Source organism: Filicampus tigris, chromosome 2 (assembly GCF_054856515.1).
Source record: "Filicampus tigris isolate MCC_2025a chromosome 2, RoL_Ftig_1.0, whole genome shotgun sequence".
Lineage (NCBI taxonomy): Eukaryota > Metazoa > Chordata > Actinopteri > Syngnathiformes > Syngnathidae > Filicampus > Filicampus tigris.
The window spans coordinates 11,744,116-11,765,389 of record NC_141218.1 but is presented as its reverse complement, the minus strand read 5'-3'; the positions used below and the strand labels follow the sequence as shown (position 1 = coordinate 11,765,389).

The window sequence follows — 21,274 nt, the reverse complement described above, 5'->3', positions numbered from 1 at the left end:
TTGGGAGGAAGGCTCAGCCAAATGAACCCCAGCCAAGGTTCCTCCTTGACAAGTCAAAGAGGGAGGGGGGGGGGGGGGGAGATGGGGCAGGGCGGGGTCAGGGGAAGCTGAACAAACAGCAGTGATAAGTAAGGAGTGACGAAAACACGGGCGTAATTATGAAACCGGGACGGGGGACAATGATGTTGTGGTGAAATCTCAAGACAAAAACACTGTGGCGCATTTAGAAAAGCCAAATGGTGGTCCTCAGGGATAAAAACAAGGCCCACAGCTGCTTATCTTTATGGAAAAAAAATGTTTCTTCTCTATTTAGAGAGCTGCTTGTTTGCATTGAAGACCAAAAAAAAAAGCTTATGATGGAGGCGGCGAAATAATTCACATTTAAGTAGAAGTACAGATACTGCCCGGATTCCTTAGAGAAAGAACAACAGGATGATGTGAGTAGCTCATATCTTTAAATGGAACGTTTACACAAGTCTCTGATGAAACCATCCCTTGCCTGACTGCCGGATTTCAACACAAACGTCCTCTGATTTCTTGTGGATTTCACATGAACACAACAGCGACTGACGGTCTTGAGTGCAAATCTGATGAACAATACACGGGATTAGCACATCAGTTCCTGCTGGTCCCGATTTAGAATTTGTAGAAGCAACAGGCACTGTTACGCATGCTAAATCTTAAGGCAACAACTGGCGAGCGCTAAACTTGACACCATTCTGCTTCAAGCACATTTTTCATTTGTTTTTCTACGTCGACTGCCACGAAGTAACCCGTCAAAGCTATTTGAGGATGATTGAAAATATTGTGGTAAAATAACTCCGTTTTTCTCAGGTGTGTTCGCAAATGTTCAAATCAAATTATTTTGGGTGTGTAGTAAATGGTACCACTCTCGTATTGTTGGACTACCCTGGAGACTTTGTGTTATGTTAGCATAAGTGTCCTCGATTTATATTGAATTGCAAACAACTGGATGCTAGCAGTTCAATTAACTATTAACAGTTCAAAACACCTCATGTTAGTATTTTGCTAGCATCAATGCTAACATTACTGCGAGAGCCAAAGCTTTGAAGTATTATCTGAATTCTGTCATCATAAAGTAGTCTCTCAATTTCTGTCATAAAGATTTGATGCAGTTGCAGTAGTAGTAGCATAGCAGACAGTGTTTAATATACAGTGTGCTGGTAGTCACGGAAGCAAACAGTTTTTGACTGTGATCATAGTCTAAGTACATGTTATCCTCCTGCTGTAATGAATGATATTGCTCACTTTGTTGGATTACAAAACCTTCAATACAAGAAGACAAAAAAGGAGCTTTGAGTCCGTGTGAGTAATTGAATCAAATTTAAAATCATGGATAAGATGTGCTACTATGGACGAGTCAGAGCTACCTTTGACTGCCAACATTGACGCTAATGGTAAAACTGAATTTTTGCCATTACAATTACCATTGGGTTTGTTAGCGCAGTGCTGAAACAGTCTTACATTATTTTGGGTATGTCTTTAGTAAAAGTATCGCTATAATATTGCTGGACAAACCTGGACACGGCTTGTGCTGTGTTAGCATCAGTGCTAGCATTACAATTTAGAGGTGAGTTGGCATGACATTGTAAGTAGGTGTATTAGCACGATGCTTAAGTAGTCGCCAATCATTTTAGGTATGACTATTAAAAATTAACAGGACCATGTTTTTTTTCAGGCTGAACAGATGTCTGTTAAAATTTTCCGACTGTGTTGCTTTGACGTCAGTTCACTTCACACCTGTTTGGGTAGCAAATATAAAAACCTGATTGTTCCTTACAGTTTCTTAATCCTAACCACAAGTTTTTGCATTTTCCACCACATCAGGAAACTATGTTACCAGGTTCTACTCAGTCAGTTCCCATTACTTTCAAAGCAAGTTTGAAAAAAAAAAAAGGTACCATGTATGAAGACTGTAATTTCGAACTTGTCAAAGAGGGTTTTGTAGGAACGAGACGATGGGGCAGCAGAGGGGTTTTGGGGTGTGTGTGATGATTTGAGGCGTGTGGAGGGTTGGACCAGTAAGTGGTGATGCTAAATATAGCTGACAGCACAGCAGGCTGGAAACAATGAGACAATCTGAGAGAAGCTGAACAAATCCGATTTTGGGGTTAAAAGCATGTAAAGTAGAGGCCAGGTTTGAGATTCACAAAATTTTATGACACATTCCTAAATGGATTTGCACATCTTCTCCAGTTTTCCATCTTTTTTTTTTTTACCATTTCCAAATGGTTGGAAGTTGTTAGAAGCATGAGATGATATACATTTGTAGCCAAAACTACATTTTTCCATTGAGTACAGCATCTGTTAGGCCATGGTGGAGCCAAACTTGTTAGCAAATGGAGCATATTTGTGTGTTTGTACGCTATTAGCTTGATAACATTCCACAATGACGTTGTTTTTGTATTACTGGAGAGAAATCCAAGCACACTCAACATGTGGTTTCCTGATCATTATGCTACTAGTTAGTCATGCTAACATAGCATTCACTGCAAGGGAAAAAATGTGTTTTTGAGATCTGATGAATTAATAGCCACACCTTTTTTTTTTCCTGTTTCCTGAATCATTGGTACCATCTCACCTATTTGCTGTGATGACATTTAGTTGGACTTTTGAAGCATATTTTAATGGTGTTAAAACTTTAAGTGATCAATATATTTTCTCAATTTAATTACATAAAATCTAATATAATTTCTTTACTAATTGTAACTATATTCATATTTTCAACTTAATTAAACTAGTTACAATGATAAAGAACTTCCCCTTGAGCCATGACAGTAAGTATAATTAACAAAACATTTTAAAATGAAAAATGTGAAATAAAAACAAGAGAATTAACTATCAGTAAAAAATATATTTTTTTAATGACAATGTATTGGCTAGTGTGACCAAATTTAAAACACATGCTAGGGTCTGATTACCCTGTTGCTAGTTTCTGAGCTCAGGATGTTAGTGTGATTTGCCAGTCCCCACTCGGCTGCAGAGGCTGGTCTTGCTGCCCTGAGTCTCGTTTTGGATAAAAGTCATAAATACAGGAGAGCCTCATTCACCTCCATTGTAGTTATTGTTAGCATGTCTGGTTTGGTAAAAGAGGGTCTGAAAATGTCTGGTGGTGAATGAGTTAAGAGGTTTCAACTACACAAACAGAGCTGTTTGTCATGAAGTCAAACATTGTATGAAAATGGCTGCCGAAGTGATGAGGTCATGGCGGATGTGGCAGATGACGCAAACGGCGATGGTTCATGATGTAATGGCAGCTTTTCGTCGACGAAAATGACCGTCATTAAAAGTCCGTCAGCGTTGGGTTTGTCATTTTTATTTAATAAGATGCTTCATAAATTATCGCTCGTAAAAGATTCTTTTCAGTAGTTACAAAGAGGACAATATACTTCGCGCAGGGATGAAAAAAAACCAACTTGTTGACAGGGATGTTCTTTTGTTTTTTTTTTCTCCAATGATTGGTCAGTGAGGGGTATCCAACGTCCCATCACTATCAGTTCCTTCTGACAGGAAAATAATCTTCCAGAGTGCAACCCAGTGAAATCTTCTCAATCTTCAGTGTTTTCAGTTGAGTACAGACTCAGTAAAATCTTCTAAAATGGAAAACAAAAAGGACAACACTACAGTGCTACGACAAAAGTGGCATCTTCTTGGCTCCATTTTCCCTTCTAGTCCCATTTCCAGGAGAAGCTACAAGGCAGCGGTAGAGGTTCCTTCATGGTTTAGTGTCTTGCAACCACCCTGGCCCCTTCCCCTGCGTGGTCCAATCACACGATCCTGTGCCTGTGACTAGGATACCTGCTGCTGGATGTACTGCAGGAACTCACAGTAGGAGGACGCCGACTCGGAGCGATCTTCCACCAGGTGCTGGAAGAAGGTCGCTTTCGCCGAGGCATCGTCCCTAAAAATTGAGAAACAAAAGGTTTAATAGATACTGAGAATAGAAGTGGCATCTGGAATTTGGTTCACAGAGGTGGTTAATCTTTTCATTTGGATGGGTTTTAAGTGTTTGCGTGTGTGAAATGCCTTCGGTCCTTTCCAAGCAATTTCACATTAATTTGAATCCATGTATTGCCAAGGTTAAAATTAAACGATTTAAACAGAATAATGTTGACAGAAGAAAAATATTTTCAATCAATCATCAATTGATTGATTGAAAAATATTTTAACCATTTATGTTTCTATAATAGTTTTACATTAAGACATAAACATGTGCAGTCTATGTACGTGTTTTGTCCGACTAAAAGCTTGTTAAGACCTCTTTCAAGGCCACTTAAAATCTAAGACATCCCATCACGAAATACGTTTTGTACTATTCAGATTTTGGTGATTTTCATTGCCTAAATTTTGTCCCATTGTCATACATTTGCTCCATTTTCATACAGGTGAAGGTGGTCAAATCTGCTTTTCTAACATTAACATTTTTTTTCTCCAAAATTTGGCCATAGCACTGCATGTTCATAAGCTACTTTTTATTTCTCTACTTTTAAATGTCTTTACCTCTTTTGTTTGTAAATGCTTTTAAATGCTTTACTTGAAATTATGTGAAGCACATTGTGTAAGCTTGTGTCTGAATTGCTCCATATAAATTAAGTTGCCTTGCCTTATTTCTGGAATATAGCCCCACACAAAGCATCCCGTGAGCATGCACAACTGAGTGTTTTCTTCTTGAGTGAGCCACGCCTGGCGTGTTCATTGGAATCATTTTGAAAGCTTTTGTATTTATTTACTCAGTATGACATTTCAAAACGTCACCACGTGGCAGCTGGCCCTTTCCTACAGAAGTCAAGAAATACCATAGAATTCAAGAAGAACTTGGAGCAAAGTCTGAAAATGGTGGATAAAACATCCAACCAACAGCCTCTCCTCCTCGCCATCGTTCATACGCTATCAAGGGTCTTCATTGAAAGGTAAGTTATGTTTGGGGTTATATTCAATTCGCATTTCCTTAATGTATTCAGGACCCAACTCATTCAGTGATTTGTAGACCACAAGCAGATTGTTACTTCAGCTGATGCTCATTTGAGGGAGTCCAGTCAGAAGACCGTTCAAATATTGAAGTCTACTGGAGATAAAAGCATGGGTATGCTTCTCCTGGTCTGCTTGGATCATGCAACCTTTCAGCCTGCATTATATTTTTCCAGCTAAGGCTGTTTAGTGATTTATTTGATATGACTGCTGAAAGTCAGGTCAATCAGCAGCCCAAGATTTCAGACTTGGGAGTCAGTGACTCCCAATTGTTTACCAACAACAATCATCGTTACCTTATTGCCAAAAACAAACACCTCCATTTTGCTTTGATTTAGCTAAAGAAAATGTGGTTTGTCCATTTGTTAATTTGCTGTGGACAGTGACACAAGTTAACTGAACTGGTGTCATTTGGGGACAATGATAAATAAAGCTGTGTGTCATCTGCCTAGCCATGATAGCCAACATTGGCATTGTGAAGCATTTAACCCAAAAGTAACATACAGACCGAAAAAAAATGGGTCCAAGGTCTGACCCTTGAGGGATCCCACATGTCATGGCCATTCGATTGGATTAAAAACTTTCAAGCACCGACACCTTCCCTGCGTCAGTGTTCAATCTTATATCATTTATTACTTTAATAAGAGGTGTTTCTGAACTGTGATTTCGGCGGAAATCTGTTTTTTTTTTTCTGGAGTCGATTAGTCATTTATTTCTGAATGTAAACTATTTCTTTACAAAATGTGTTTTTGACTGATTGGAACTGAGGGAAATATTGCTTGACTTTCTATTGCTATTCTATTCTATTGCTAGACTTTCTGGAACAGGTCAATCATGAAAACTGAGGTTCAACTGGACACAGTTTTTTTTTTTAAGAACTGTAAAAGTGACCTAAATCATCTTCATCTCTACTAAACAATTTAGTCTGCTGTTTTAACACAAATGGGAAAAACTTTTGATTAACTAATACATTTCTGTCAAATCTAATACAATGTGATTTCATTAAGGCTTTGGCAAATGGGCTTTCACTTGTATAGCGTATTCATACTAGTTGATACATGTTGTACCTTTAGATTTAAAGAAAATAATGGAACTTGTTCAAGAGAGTGTAAATTTGCATGGTATTTGTTTATCAGTTGGACTCCAACACTGCTGAGCAAGACACCGATGGTGCTCAGGAAGGAGGAGGAGGAGGCGGCACAAACAATAGAATCCCTTAGGAAGCAGTCGCCCCCGTCATGGAGAACAACTTCCTTTCAAGTAATCACTGCAATTGTGATAAAACGATGACGACAACACATGCAGTCTGTTTTACAGACCTCTTTTTTGTTCAGCAAGGAATTCTACATAAAATTTTTATGTCGCATAAGCCTGACACAACGGAGGTAGGGACAAAAGTATCTGGCCCGCCGCATCATTCTAATGTGGCTCCCACATCGTGTTTATGCAGAACAGCGACACAGTTGGAGAAAAGGTGGAGAATACCTGCTTCAAGCGCGACACCATGTTTTAGCGCTTACTTGATGACGTGCACGACGGAACTGAACGCTCTGTTGTCCTGCAGCCAGTCGAGGAACGCTCGCACCCTCTCCGACAGCAGCGTCTGCAGCTCAGGAATGCAACTCTGCCAGAAACAGCATCACCACAAACAGTAACAAAAATCAACAACAAGAAAAACACTTTTCACGGCCACAAATAGGATTCAGCCGCACAATGCGGCGCAGGGGGAAAAAAAAAAGGCAGTTTGGAATGTTTGGCATGTAGGTGGTTCTGGGAGGCATCAGCCCGCCTTGTGAAAAAGGGAGATAAACACGCTGACGGCTGCTGTCCGCCCAGTCGGCCGGAACATTCTAGAGGTGAAAAAGCAGCAACAGCAGGTCTGATTTGCTGGACTTGCTCTTTTAGTTTTGTTCACTCACACAAACACAGAGCACCTTCCAGTGAAACTCATGTACACTGACCCCACAGCTATTCCCCTTTCGCTATTTACGGCAAAGCTTGTTCACTATTAGTATGGCATCACTCGTGCATGGAGAGCTCATTTCCTGACACCAATACAACAGGCCTCAATTTCAATATAGTGTGTTCAGAGGTCTCCTCACTGACCATATTGGGGGGGATCGAAGCATAGTTGGGGTAGTCCAGAACGTCTCGGATGAACATCTCGTTGCAGCATTTGCCAACCCAAAGGTAAAACACCTGCACAGATGCGAGAAAAAAAACAATCACTTTATAAAAAGATGAAAATGGCATCACCAGGGATGGGAGTAACATTTTAAACAATTGCTCCACAAGTACTCTTTTTGCAATATAGGGCATTTAGAAAATGCATTTAGAAAATGCATCCACTATAATCAGTTTTCCTTTGCCCACTTTTCAGGACCAACAAAAATTAAAAAGTCAATTTCCATTTAATCCACTTGCACCATGTTGGCTTTTAACTTACTGTTGACAACGTTGGATGAAACAGATTTCAATCATGATAGGGACACGAGTGATTCTTAACATTATTCATATAGTTTCTTGTGTGTTTAGTTTAAATAGAATTAAAATGCATACCTAAACCAAATTGATGATTGATTCCACGAATATGTACAATAGTTCAACGGAAATCAGGAAATTAACAATTTGTTCTTGTATTGTTTCATTAAAGGTCGAGTTTAAGTCAAGTTTACTGTCATACTTTGTAATCCTTTCGTTGTTTTGGTGTAATCCTTTCGTTGTTTTGGTTAAAGTAACAAAAGTAGTGAACACATTCAAATGATGGTGTTGTTTACTTCCAAAAGTTGCCTCAGCAGAGGGATGCTATTCAAAGCAAAACGAGAGCTGAAATGAACAATGACAGTAGAAATCTGTGAATGCATTACAGATGAGTAGGAAGATGAATACGTACGCTGCCGCAGTCCATGAGGAAAGCGCCATCTCGGCTCAGCCTCTCGGCAGACAGGTGGAGGAGAGGAGGCTGAGGGACCAGGGTGTCGTTGAGGTGGAGCGCCCCCTGCAGGTTCAATACAGCCATTGCAATCAACTTGCTAAAGATTTTTTTTTTTTTCCCTTTGTTGGCTTCTTCACCTGGTCTGACATGTTATCCAGGCGGTACAGGTCGGGGTGAACCATCCGCATGAGCTGCTGCAGCGGCTGCGTCTTGAACTCGCACATGGCGAAGACGCGCTCGTCCAGGCGTGTGCTCGTTCCCGTACGAAACGCTTTCTGAGAAGCGAAACACACCCGCCGGCGTGGATCAAAGTGGGGCCGCGACAGGTGAGACGCGATATAGCGGAGGAGCGCTCTGATGGCATTTGCATAAAAAGGTAGCCACACCTGTTTGAGCAGAGAGAGGATGTAAAGCGGGAAAAGGCGCATGGCAGCGGGCACCACGAGACCAGACTGCTGCAGGTTGGACACATTGTTCTTGTAGGCGCTCACAAAGTCCACCGCTGCGTTCATCAGGGCGTCCCGAGCATCCGACAGGCTGGATGATACGGAGCGGTCGATTGCTTTTAAAAAAAAACACACAAATGAAAGATTAACACCAAACATTTAGCCCACAAAAAGTTAAACGCGGAAGTCCAAAAGGCAAATATCGGTGACTCACCCATGTTTGCCAGCAGGCAAGTAACGGCCTGGACGTCGGCGCCGGCGTACACCTCACTAAGCTGGTTGACTACAGGCAGACAAAGAGTGTGGACTCGGATACGCCTCTTCCCTGCAATAATACATGGATGTACAGTTAGGGGCTACAATGCAGCCATTTGACATCCATCAGTCATTGTATGGGGAATCCCCCATCTGCGGTTCCTTCTCAAGGCTTCTCATTTTTCCCCAAGATATTTTTAGTTGGGGCTTAATTATTTTTTATTACTATTTATTGTTTATAAAGTGCTTTATTACAGCTCCAGCTGTTATGAAATGCGCTATATCAATTATTTTGTATTGTATTAATATCAGGGGATATCATTAATATTTGTCAACTGTGGGCATGTGAAGCCCTTTGAGGCTTTCTTGTGATTCAGGACTATATAAATAAATTTGACTTGACTCAATCAATCCATTTTCTATAGTGCTTAACTTCATTAGAGTTGGTGGTGAGCTGTAGCCTATTCCACCTGACTTTATGCAAGAACGACCTTTGTATGTCCACAACAGAGACTAGGAAACACCTTAATGCATTTAAGCGTGGAGTCTTTCCGCATGTTTTAAATTGGCTACGCAGAATCATGGCGTGTCATGACAATTATGATGGGGAGAAATGTCAAAAAGTCAAACTTTTTTGTAAACAAAAAGCACTTTTTTTTCTTGTTTTTGGTGAAATCACCCCAGGTTCTACTGCTGTTTACTACAAAACATGGGGGCTTTTTTTTTTCCTGGTGAAAAAAGAGAGCCCACACTTTCGTTTGATAGGTTCGGTGTCATTTACTATACTGTCATAGTATTCTGCGGGTCTTGAACGTTGAGCCGAAATACTCGGCTGGTAATATGGTGAACACTGCTTTGAAAATGGCTGGCAGTGAATTTGAGTTAAAGGCGCTTTTACCTTTGCTGGACGTGTAGAGGAGAGCCGCCTGGAAACATGCCAGAGAAGAGTCAACCAGCGAGTCGTCGATCGACATTTGGACAGCGAATGCCGAGTCCGGGTTGACGTTAGCGAGGGACAGCAGGTCGGTAGAGCGCACAAAAAAGTTGCCGTGGAACGTGTGGATGGATAAACCTGCGCGGGGAAAAAAACAATCGTCAGCTATTTCAAGCGGGACAGCAGACAATATATTTTGGGGAGGGCAACCTTTAGTGCATCGTATTCTCATGACTGCCTCGAAGCCCATCTTCCTGCTGAGGTAGCGCTCAAGATCCTTCTGGAACTTCTCTAACTGGGCTGGGTTGTGGATGTGATGAAAGGAGGGGTAGTAGAAGATGCTGCCGGCAGAGTACTTGGAAATGCACGCTATAAAGCAAAAGGGAATGAAAACAACAATGAAAACATTTCTTTGTCACGCTGCAGGCCATTGAGGAAAGCTGAGACTCCTAACCCAGTGAGGCGAGGTCAGCGTATTGGGAGCTGAGTAGAAAAAGATCAACCCCAATTTGTTGTCCTGAGCAATCCAAAGCAAATTTTTTGTAGAAGTCAGTGGCGGGGCCAAGATGCTGCACTCCCTGCAAACGTGTGGAAAAAAAGCTTAACCAGTGGTCAGGGCACCTGGAAAGTCCAGAGGAAGCGTCCTTCTCATGCTTCCGTGCTCTAACCTTGGCACTGGCGCGCTGGCTGGGGTCCTCCCTGGACTGCAGCGAGCCGGCGCCCAGCGTGGGCAGCAGCGTCTGGAACACGCTGACACGCCCGCCGGTGGGCGACATGAGCTTGAAAGCGGCTTGTAGGGCAGGGCCTAGCGCGCTGTGCGTCTCCCTGGTCTGGCTGAACGTGCCGGGAAGGGAGGTCAGCAGGTCCTTGATTAGCTGCACGAAGGAGAGGAATTCACTCTCAGAAAGGCATACACACATTTACATGAAAGTTATGTAAGATTTTAGTAAGTGAGAGTCTACCTCTTTACTCTCCTTCCAGTTCACCATTAGACTGTCATGAGATGGTATGAATATATCTGCAGTTTAAAAAAAAAAAAAAAAAAATTAAATACAATTACACTTTTGGGAATACTTTCTTAAAGGGGACATGCTAAGGGAAATTTAGACTTTAATTGCTTGTATTCAAATAGTTTGGTCTCTGGACTGCCTGCCCACTTGTCAAGTGTGAAACTAAACAAACAAATTATTTGTGAGCTGCCTATTTGCGAAAAATGATGCCAAAATGTGATGTCACACGACAGCTCATTTACATAATTCCACCTTCGCACCAACTTTTTCCACCTGTGAATTGGAAGTCAACAGGGAAGGAAGAGATTAGTCTTTTCAAAAAAAGATGAGTCTTTTACAAGCCACGCTTGCAATACATTGCCTGAAACACGATGCCCAAGTTAAATGGTAAGCAGAGCTGCAATGACATTTCCTGAAGGCTACAATTAGTGTTAGCTAGTTGGGGATAATGTGGGAGGGTGAGATTGTACTACAAGGTTCAAAATAATGCTTTCTTTTATTTTTTTTTTTACATAATCAACAGTATTTTTTTCTTAAATTCACATTGTGCCGAAATTGTGAAAAAACAAAACAGTTCTTATGTCACAAAGCAAAGGAAATGATGATTACTAGAAGTCAAAGTCTGAGTACCGTCAATATCGGTCACCACCAGCATCTGCGGCTGGGACAGTCCCTCCTGAAGGTTGTAGAAGTGGACGCTGCTGTCGAATGTGAGGAATCCCACCTTGGTACGCGAATCTCCAGGCAACCTGAGGAACACCACACCTGTTTTTTTAACCCCTACCATCCTTTTTTTAGGCAGAAAAGTGAACAGCTTTATCTGGATAATCCGGACACTCACTTATCCAGGTTCTCCAGGAGCGACTCGCAAAAATATTTCAGGTACCCGCTTTCCACTGCACTGTGTGAGACATCCAGCGCGAACAGGTAGACTGCTGGCTGAGGGGGCCGCAGCTGTCGACACAAGTTTATTATTAGATTTGGCGTGAAGTTAGTATAGAACCACGACGTTAGGTACAATCTCTTAAGTAATTGAATACAAGAGCGGTTGAAAAAAACAAAACATTCTCATTACTCAGAGAACTAGATATTTATCAGATGTAATGTGTTTATGAGAGAGGATGTTTATTTTATACACATTTTATAACTATCTTAATATTTTCCTCACAAATACAGGTGCAAGTCAAAATGTAAAGCTCATTAAACAAATTCATTAAAACACAGTAAAATACATATATTGTATAGACACACTATCTTTTATAAATACTGGCAGCCCTCGCTATTTTCTTTTAGATTTTATTTAATTTTGCATTAAATAATACCTTGCTGACAGGGTATCAAAACTGAGCATTAGCAGCTCTTGTTTTGCATGTCATTGGATGGTATGAAGTGAAACGAGACAGCCATCTAGTGGACTGACGCACTCAAAGCAAGCCAGAGGTCAAAAGCAAGGAAGCGGTCCTCACCATGTAGTCTGAGGACGCAATAAATTCTACAGTGGCGTTTTGGACTTCTGGTCTCTTGTGGGGTTCGCCGTACGACCTCGTTACTGGGTTGTACATGAACTCATCCGGAACTGGAAAAAGAAACGGGGGGGGGGGGGGGGGGGGGGGGAAGGACAGAAATTAATGTGAGGTTAAAAGCAACAGAGCTACATGAAGCAAAAGTTGCGTTAACATTTTCGTACCGTCATTGACCCGATAGCAGAGGTTACACTTCCACCGGCGCTGGTCCAGGAAGGTAACAAAAGGGTTGATGTAGGTGCGGCAGTAGCGACAGCGGACGATGGTGTTGGACGTGATGACTGGCAATTGCTGCCAAGAGATATTTATTAAAACAACTAACTGATGTGATCCACTTGCCTAACAACACCTGTTATTTGCCGAAACATTAGATTATGTTTAAAGGGGACACATTACGATAAATTGACTTTTTAATGGCACAGCTGAGTCTCTGGAGCTTCTGCCCCACTGCTACATAGCGACATGGCTAAGTTTCATACTAACCATTCTCACTATTAAATTGTAAAAAAAAAAGAAATAAAAAGACCCGTCTCCTCTAAAAGCACCCTAAAATGTATATTTGGAGTCCACAGAAATTCATGCTGGAGGACAAATGTCCTTGTCTCCTTCTATCAGTGACCCTCTTATCAAGTAGCACCTCTAAAAATAAACTCGCTTCCCTCACATCGTCCTGCTTTCTATGCGGCTGCCACTCAATCTTGTCAATGAAGCCAAACCTTCGACTTCCATGTTGAGCTTTGTTTTTGCAGAATGTCACAGTTCTTTGAAAGAATAGATTTCATAAGCTTCAATTAAGGCGAGTCTTTTACAATAGAACCTATGACGCTGGTTGACTTAAAAGTTCTTATTATTTTCTTCATCGAAAATAATTTTAAGTGAATTAATTTGTTAAAGTATAAGGCGTATACGAAGTAATGTAGTGGAGTTCTTATTTGAAACTGGATTTTTTTTTTTTTTTTTTTACTGAAATGCATTTCGGCTATTACAACATCTATATAATATCATACAAAAAGCCAACTAAAAAACCAATCATGCTTGAGTTACTCCTATAGATATTCATTGATCTTAACCTCTCAAGATTTGCTGCTGGTGATATCTAAATTTGGCAACATTTGAGGCACTGGACAATGGCTGTTCCACAGTATGTTTTTTTTATTTTTTTATGTAGCCTTCCTACTTTAGAGCTCAGATCCCACCTGCAGATCTCTGAAGGGGTGAAGGAGGAGGCCGAGTGGCAGTCTGGCCTTGTTGAGCAGAGCCTGTGTTTGAGGGATGCTGGTCAAGGTACACCGGAATGTCCTTAAATGGGAGAGAAACAGGAAGTTTATTTGCATCATTTTTTTTTTTTCATCTACAGACTTTCTCTTTACAAACTCTTTACATACTGTGGGCTGCAGTTGACCTTCTTCAGCTCCGAACTCAGGTTGGGTTCAGGTGCCTCCAGAGCTCTTGGCGGGAGCAAATTCCTTTCCTGCAGCAGGTTGAGAGGCCTGAGAGCCTCCACTTCCAGCTCCGGCACCCCGCTCAGGCCCCCCAGGGCCGCAGACAGCTGGGAGAGGCTGGGGAAAGGCTTAATGCAAACCGGGAAGTGAGTATGGCAATTATTCTGTCGTATAACCGACATACAGGTGTAACAATCCATTTGAGTAAAGTTGGGGGGCGCACCTGGGAGTACTGCTGGTAGCCCGTCGGTCCAAGCAGGTCCTGAGAAGCCGGCGAGTCTGTGAGTGAGATTGGTCCATGCTGGTAAGCCGGCTGCATGGTGGGGTAACCATAGCTGCTGTAGGGCGGCGCTTGATTGGTCGAAGGCGTCATAGAATCTGCATCAGAGTTAGTTTTGCCATCAATGAGTCCCGTAAACATTTTTGATACGGACTGAGAGGATGTATGTACGGTAGGGCTGCACGATGTTGGAAAAACACGCGATATGGATGTTGGCTATGGCGATAGATATTATTGCGATATTTAATGTACCTAAAGAAATGACATTTATATTATCTAATGAAATAAATATATAGTCCAACCAACAAGCGGGAAGAAAAAGTCATCAAAACTAAAAATAGCTGGAGTGGGCAAACGTTTGTGCTCCAAAGTCACATTATTTTTACAATGAAAGATGGGCTCCATCAATTGTAAATAAAGTATAAAAGAAAAACAATAATAAAAAATTTAAAAAAGTTCTAACGCATGCATGCAAAATAGTATAATGAAAAAAATATATACATATCAGTTCTACACTGGTAACTATAGTTCCTAAATGTTACATGCAAATGTAAGCACTTCATTTTAACTCATTCACTGCCAGTAATTTTCAGACCCACTTTTACCCTAACGTTTGAAAAAATATGAAAAAATATAAATAAATTCCTGGGATTGAATGGCTGGACTGTGAAAAGACAAGTCCATTCTTCAATGGCAGTGAATGAGTTAATAAGGGAATTACATTTCATTCTCATTTCATTGATTCAATTATTGAATCAATGCCAATTACTACATTTACATGTAAAATTTGTTTATAGTACTAATATTTGTATTGTATTATTTACAATTAATAAATTATCCATCCATTAACCATTTACAACAAATATTACAGGAATCCTGATAATGTAAAATTCTTATCGGGCCTGAATAAAAAAAAAAAAATGGAGAGGACTATTATTTGCCTGCGGGCCATAGTTTGTGTCCAAGTACCACTGAATAATGAATGAACATCGAGGTGATTTCTATGAGCAAAACTGCCAACTGCCAGCTAATTGGTGGTCCAAAACATTTGCACACTACTTTATTAGAGGTAATAAAGAGCATGTTTGTGACCCCATACCTGGATAATTGCCTCCTTCCAGGGAATCATAGCTGTTGGGCACCGGTGATGCACTCCCGGTGGTGGATGAAGACGTGTCACCACCTAAAAAAGCATCACAGTGAGACAGATGAAATTAAGGGAGGAAATGGAAATACAATGTGTGAAAGGATGTTGGCGCTTCTTATCCTATCAAAACCAGGATAACAGACAATAAATGCTTGGTTAGTTCAATGTCTTGGGTTACAGATGTGTGTCCTTTGAAATCTAACATAAAAAAGAAGAATGAATGCTTGAAAGAGAAGATGATTTTGTCCCACGACAAACCCTAGTGGCATGCAAGAGAAGCTCAACGGATCCAATTAGTGCCGACTAAATCGGATTTACAAACTAGTGGATTATCTGCTTTGGTTGGTACGCTTAAGACACCTGGATGGTTGAGGAACGTGAACAATGGAGGTCAGTGGGCTGGAAAGTGACAGAATGATGAATGTTAAAATGCTATAATGGAAAGCACACCTGCTTCCTCATCCTCTTCCTCCTCATCGTCGTCATCCTCATCATCCTCCGAGCTGGATGACGAGGGGGCTGCAGTTGGACCCGAGGCCGAGCTAGCGCCGCTATTAGCAACATATCCATAATGCGTGCCTGTTGGAAATGGGAGGAGCGGGTAGAAAACGAGCAGACATGATCAGGAACGTTTGCCTTTATGTAAATATTTAACTCGGCTACCTCCTTAGTTACACAGCTCATTCAATTATACCCCGTGGGATGAAATTTCATCGTAAAAAATGCCCGTGAAATCCTGGAGGGACTTCCCCTCAACTATTTGTTGAAAAATTCAACTATTTTGCAGTTTGGTGCTCATTGTGTAACGCTTGTAAGATGCCACAAGTAGCTGCCAAAGCCCTGGATAATCGGGATATAGTATTTGGTGTCAAGCACCTTTATATCAGGGAGCTTCTGAGTTGAGTCTGGGTTGTTGCAGGAAGTTAAAAATTGCAGTAACTTGAGGAGTTTCAATTCAAAGTAATGCTTTGCCGCATCTACAACCAGTTGTAAACCTTTTCTTGGTGTTGCAATGAGATTTTCGCTAATCGTGGCAGGGCTCCAGCTCTGGCTCCTATTCCTAGTGAATAGTGGGGGGCTTACAGTAAAACACCTCACAAGCTGCAATAAAGTAGACCCTTGTGAACACTCATACCAGCACATTTGAAAACGAGCAATAGAGAGACAATAATGTATTTACCTTGATGGTGGGCTGGTGAGGATTGCACTGACATTGTGGGAGTTCCTGAGGGTGGTCGCTCTCCGTTCGTGCCACCACCACCGCCGTAGGAGTTATAGTTTAGAGAAGCCAGACGCTCATGGTGTTGGTGAGCTGTGTTCGCGACTGCAATGGGAAAACGGAGAAGAGAAAATGAATCGGAAGTGTTGCATTTTAAGCCCTTTTTAGTTGAAAGTTCTTTGTTGAACGTTTAGAAGGAAGGGGAAGAAATGCATTCAATGGGCTGCCCCCCAAAAATTGATGTTGCATTATGTTGAACTGAGAAACATTGCAACTTTCGCATGTTAACATGCTCATATTCTCAAGAGAACAAAGCTGCTGGATGTGATTAAACACATTTAAGCTGGATAAACTCCCAGTTTATCTGTGAAAAGCACTAAAGAAAATAAATGGATGGATAGCCATATACAGTACAATGAGTGTGCCACAAGGCTCCATCCCGAGACCACTGCTTTTACAAGCTAGAACGTAGTCATTGTCCATAGGTGTAAATGTATGAAATCTCTCACTTCGGTCAAAAAAATGCTGACACTTTGGCAAGGCAAAGTGCTTTTTAAATGTGATCATACAAGGACATACAAGCCACATTTGAGTTTGCCTTTCCTGTAATGAGATTAACTGAACTACTCTAAAAAGAGTCACTTTACAAAGCAGAATCAAACGTTAAAAAGAAGCCAAGCTCATACCTGTGCTTCTTTGACCATTGACAGCTGGTGTCTGAGTGGGAGGAGACACATTAGACCCAGGATGCGCTGCAGCGGTTGTAGCAGTAGAACCCGGCTGGGGGTTGCTGTACTGCATCACTCCTGGCGCAGTGGCAGCCTGGCTAGAGACAAGAGTGCCATACTGGCTCGTACCCGGCGCAGACGGGTAGGAAACAATTGGGTAGACAGGGGCTCCAGGACCATTTGGTGGCGCCGGTAACAAAGTGGGCTGCTGCTGCTGACACTGAGCTGGGGGCATATGGTGTGACGTCTGTCCATAATAAGCTCCTGGAGTGGCATAGGGCAGATGCTGCTGCTGCTGCTGCTGATGCTGCTGCTGGAAGTGGGCGTAGTGGCCACTTGGCGGCGGCGCCGAGGAGTGTGTGGCAGCAGCGTGTCGCTGGGGAGGGGGCGCCGAGCATGGGGGCGCTACGTGATTTTGATTGGGGTAGTAGTTGTTTACATGGTGGGCACTGTCCGTGACGGGGGCTTTGCCGGACACACCAGTGCAGTGTGACGGGATGGTGGGGTAGTTCTGTTGCTGAGGTGGGGCACCATAGTAACCCATGGCGGGGTATGTGGCGGTGTAGGTCTGACCTGGACCTGGAAGTAAAAAGAAGAATTCTGTCAACATGAAATGTGGTGGGATAAAACGTCAGAGCTTTTGTTTTCATTATTTGTAGGAATCACATTAAAAGACAGACCAAATGATAGCAGGGCAGTGTTTCCCAACCTTTATTTATTACAAATATCTCACAGCAGACCATCAATTTCTTAAAAAGTATATACTGTATACTGAAACAACTATGGTCTTGTCTCAGTTTACTCACACATTTGCTTAATCAACATGAATCTGCTCCTGTTAATTTAACACAAATTTGATATCCACACATTAATTTACAACTTACTGTGCTGTACAAACGGCAACAGCTAGATGCACTGGTTAATTAACTGGTTAAAGCCCTGGAGATTCAGGGCTCTGACTGGCCCACTTTAGTTCACAACATTTTAACGAAGATATACAATTTTACACTTATTAGTGTATCAATCTAAAACAGCTCACCATTCACTGCAACAATATTTATATTGCATTTGATGAAAAATCAAACTTACAATTAAATGTGCTTGCATGATCACGATCAGTGACTATTTGAACACGTATGAGACCATAAATAGTTAAAATGGGCAAAAAGTGACCAAAGGCAACTATACATAACATGGGATAACACATTTTACACTTGAATCATTGATACTGTTGCTATAAAACTATTGTGATTGGTGACGCCATTAGTAACTAAGGTTGGCAGTCAGTGCTATATATAATGTAATGGCCTGCGTTAAGCGTCATCAATATTTTGGAACGACAAGTGACAGCCAGATTCAAGTGTTGTAGACGCACTATATTTTCTGATTTCAAAACGGAGCCGTTGGCCGAAGGGATATAATGTGAGGGCAAGAGTGCCGGCCTAAACAGCGAATATTGCAGACAATATTGCAGCCGGGCCCAGAGGGAATCCACCAGAATTACTATAAGTCATATGAACACATATGCATTATTAGTAGTAAATAAATGTTGGATCATTTAAGTGGAAGTGGCTCATTTCCAACTGCCCAGGCCCTGTATCACACTGAGTAATTTTATGACACATTTGTTTGGTGTGAGTGTGTGCCTTAAAATTTGTTTCATATAAAATATGTGCCTTAACTCAAAAAATGTTTGGAAAACTTGATGTAGGGTATCTTGAACGCATAAAGGTTGTAACACCTGCACCTGCTCCCCATGAAAACCTTTCATTTCTTGTTTTCTTTGGTCAATACAAAACCATAACTGCTTTGATAATTACTTCTATAAGAAATCAAAGCAGTGGCTAATTATCTGTGTTGACTTTAGCTGCCAACAAGCTTCATCAGCAGCTGTTGGTTTAACAGGTCGGTGTACCGCTAATGCAACGATGACGGCACTGACATTAAACGCTTATCTATACAATGGTGATCATATCAGTGCCCAACTGGGACGAATTATTTTCAACTTGTGAAATAAATCATCTTAATGTGATGCAAAGTTGCCAGCTTGGTCCCCCATCAACGCTAGGCTAACGTTAGCATCCTCCTTTAATTTGTTAGCATCTTGGTGCAGATCGAAATCTTATTTTATCTTAAATCACAACATATCACGAATGCAACTCTTTGTGGTCGATTTCTTTTTTATTTCTAAGGTAAGTTTACGATTGCATGAAGGTTGGTAGTGTCGAGTATTTAACTATCCCATTAGCATTAGCATGCTAAAGCCAAGGGAGCCGGCTAATCGCATCTTTCGGCCTGCTTTACCATTCGGTCGCGGGGGAGCAGCTCCGCCGTTCGGCGTTGGGCTCTGACCGTAGCCGAAGTAGCCGTTCACCGGCGCCGACATCGCTCCGGCGGCCCTCCAGTCCTCACAGTCACAGTGGTGGGTCAAAAAAAAAGATCACATGAGTGTCACCCGGCGCCAAGCTGCGTCTACAGTACGTCCGACTGGAGGAGAGGCCGTAGACGGTAAGATGCGACCCGCGTTTGAGCTGGGTCAGCGCCCGAGCTGAGTGAAGGTCCCGGAGGCAGGATGTTGACGAGCCTTCAGCGTCTACTGCTGGTCCTTTCGGTGCGTTCCATGGCAATTGGAATTAAAACCTTATTTTGGGTAACAAGCAACTCGAACGCAATTAAAACGTGCAAATCCGACTGGACGTTTATTTCCAAGATATCACCCTCACCTGTTAAAAGTGAGTTAAAGTAATACAGATTAATATTGTTGGGGGTTTTGACAAATCGGTACTACTGTAACGCCTATACTTTCAGAAGTACGATTCGGAAGAGGTAAGTGAACGCAACGCTAATGTCCAAGATGGCACCTGTTAAAAGTACTGTAAGTAAAGCATATACAATCAAACACTTTTATTGACTTAAATTTAGCCAAAGCAGTCAGATGCGTACTATTGGTCGAAATATGTATCTGGGAGTGTGGTTGTCGAGCGTGTAAAAGTCAGTTTACTAGTGCGAAAGCGCGATATTAAAAACTTTAATAATAACCGACGCTGTGGCAATGGCTTCATGTTAGCTTTACAATATCAAGGATCTGTATGAAGTAAGAAAACATATTTATGTGTGGAGTAACGTCAGATTATGACATCAATTTCGTTTACTTTTTGACAACTGTGTCCGATTATGTTTGATCCATGTTGCAATCCTGCCATCTTGCGCACAATGACTCTCATTACAACTGGACTTTTTGTAAGGCAAGCACAAAGACAACGTATGCTACTAAAATCACAGAAAATTAATCAGTGTTATTTTTAATTTTGAAGTAATACTAATAAATAATGATGCAAAATCATGGAGGGGAAATACCATAAATAATCCAATACAGCTAGATGCAATTTATACTCCTTTTTATACACAGCACATGTGTTTTTTTAACATGGCTTTTAAACATTTATTTGTAACGTGTTTAATTTGTCATCAAGAAGTTTCATATACAGTAATTTCCATTGAAATGAAAAACCCTTGATCGATTAGTCATTTAGTGACCTCTGCTGGTCAATCTAAGCAGTGACTTGAAACAATTTCAAGCCACAGTATTGCTGCTACTTCTACTACTTTTTGTTTGGAAGTTTTTTTTTTTTTTTTTTATCGTCCAATAACACCAAGGTTAAACTTTTAAACTTCTTGGCCGTGATTCCAAAAGGGTATGTTAAACACCACAATACCCATCTCCAAAAGAACTACCGTGAAGCATGGTGCAGACAGCATCGTACTTTGGGACTGTTTTTCTTCATCTGGACATGGGGCTTTAGTCAAGGTTCAGTTCTGCTGAAAAAAGAAAACATCAGGAAAAGCCTACAAGAACATCTGAATTTTATTTGGGGTTAATCAAAGGCAAATCATATGTGTTGACTGCCATTTCGTATTAGTTTGAATGCGGTTGGTCATTTCTGAACACAGCCAAATCCCCAGTTATGAGCGGGTATCCACACTACACATTTATTTCTACCACCCCTCTTGATTTTATTTTTCAGTTGAGTTGTAGAGGTTATAGGTTACATTTATGGTGGAAAACGTTTTGAAATGATTTATCTTGATATGAATAATTTAGGGTCTTGTAAGAGAGGCTCACATAATCCATAAAGACATGCCTATACTGACTGAAGGTGTCAAAAATCCGGTTAATAGCGAACAAGACCATTTCATGACTTACCTAAGGCAGAATTTTCTAACATGCTGCAGCTAAACGCTCCATAATTGACATATAAAAACAAAGAGCTGTATGTCATATAAAAAAAAAAAAAACAGAACCCCGCAACGCATAGTAGCTCAGGGACCCGCTGCAGTAGTAAAGGGCATCGCAGTTAACGGCCCT

The 21,274-nt window shown here is 41.4% G+C and overlaps 2 protein-coding genes across 8 annotated transcripts in view; one reads left to right on the top strand and one right to left on the bottom strand.

Annotated features, from left to right (window-relative positions):
• arl9 (ADP-ribosylation factor-like 9) overlaps positions 1 to 7,192 on the top strand; it is a 28,031-nt gene extending 20,839 nt beyond the window's left edge. For 2 of the 7 annotated variants that reach the window (XM_086054170.1, XM_086054119.1), the window contains exon 5: positions 3,488 to 7,192. The gene's annotated coding sequence lies outside the window, so the exon portion shown is untranslated. The remainder of the gene's footprint in view (positions 1 to 3,487) is intronic. The other 5 variants (XM_086054160.1, XM_086054127.1, XM_086054143.1 and 2 more) reach the window with 5 other exon arrangements.
• sec24b (SEC24 homolog B, COPII coat complex component) lies at positions 3,322 to 19,987 on the bottom strand. Its single transcript, XM_086054107.1, has 24 exons — positions 19,213 to 19,987; positions 16,867 to 17,487; positions 16,142 to 16,285; positions 15,412 to 15,540; positions 14,914 to 14,997; positions 13,758 to 13,912; positions 13,478 to 13,662; positions 13,289 to 13,391; positions 12,257 to 12,383; positions 12,036 to 12,145; positions 11,411 to 11,523; positions 11,200 to 11,318; positions 10,522 to 10,577; positions 10,228 to 10,434; positions 10,014 to 10,137; positions 9,770 to 9,928; positions 9,524 to 9,697; positions 8,585 to 8,695; positions 8,311 to 8,486; positions 8,062 to 8,199; positions 7,883 to 7,987; positions 7,096 to 7,188; positions 6,510 to 6,613; positions 3,322 to 3,922 (listed from the first exon to the last, which is right to left on the bottom strand). The coding sequence occupies exons 1-24, from the start codon at positions 19,292 to 19,294 to the stop codon at positions 3,811 to 3,813; spliced, it is 3,531 nt and encodes a 1,176-aa protein (XP_085910233.1). The 5' UTR covers positions 19,295 to 19,987; the 3' UTR covers positions 3,322 to 3,810.
• Between the last annotated feature and the right edge of the window lie 1,287 nt (positions 19,988 to 21,274).

Excerpts from the sequence above, each read along its gene's own strand:
- sec24b (XM_086054107.1), bottom strand. The coding sequence starts at position 19,294 with ATGTCGGCGCCGGTGAACGGCTACTTCGGCTACGGTCAGAGCCCAACG. Across the intron at positions 17,488-19,212 it reads TGCTCCCCCGCGACCGAATG|GTCCAGGTCAGACCTACACC; the intron begins GTAAAGCAGGCC and ends TTTTACTTCCAG. Across the intron at positions 11,319-11,410 it reads CTCCTGGAGAACCTGGATAA|GTTGCCTGGAGATTCGCGTA; the intron begins GTGAGTGTCCGG and ends GGTGTTCCTCAG.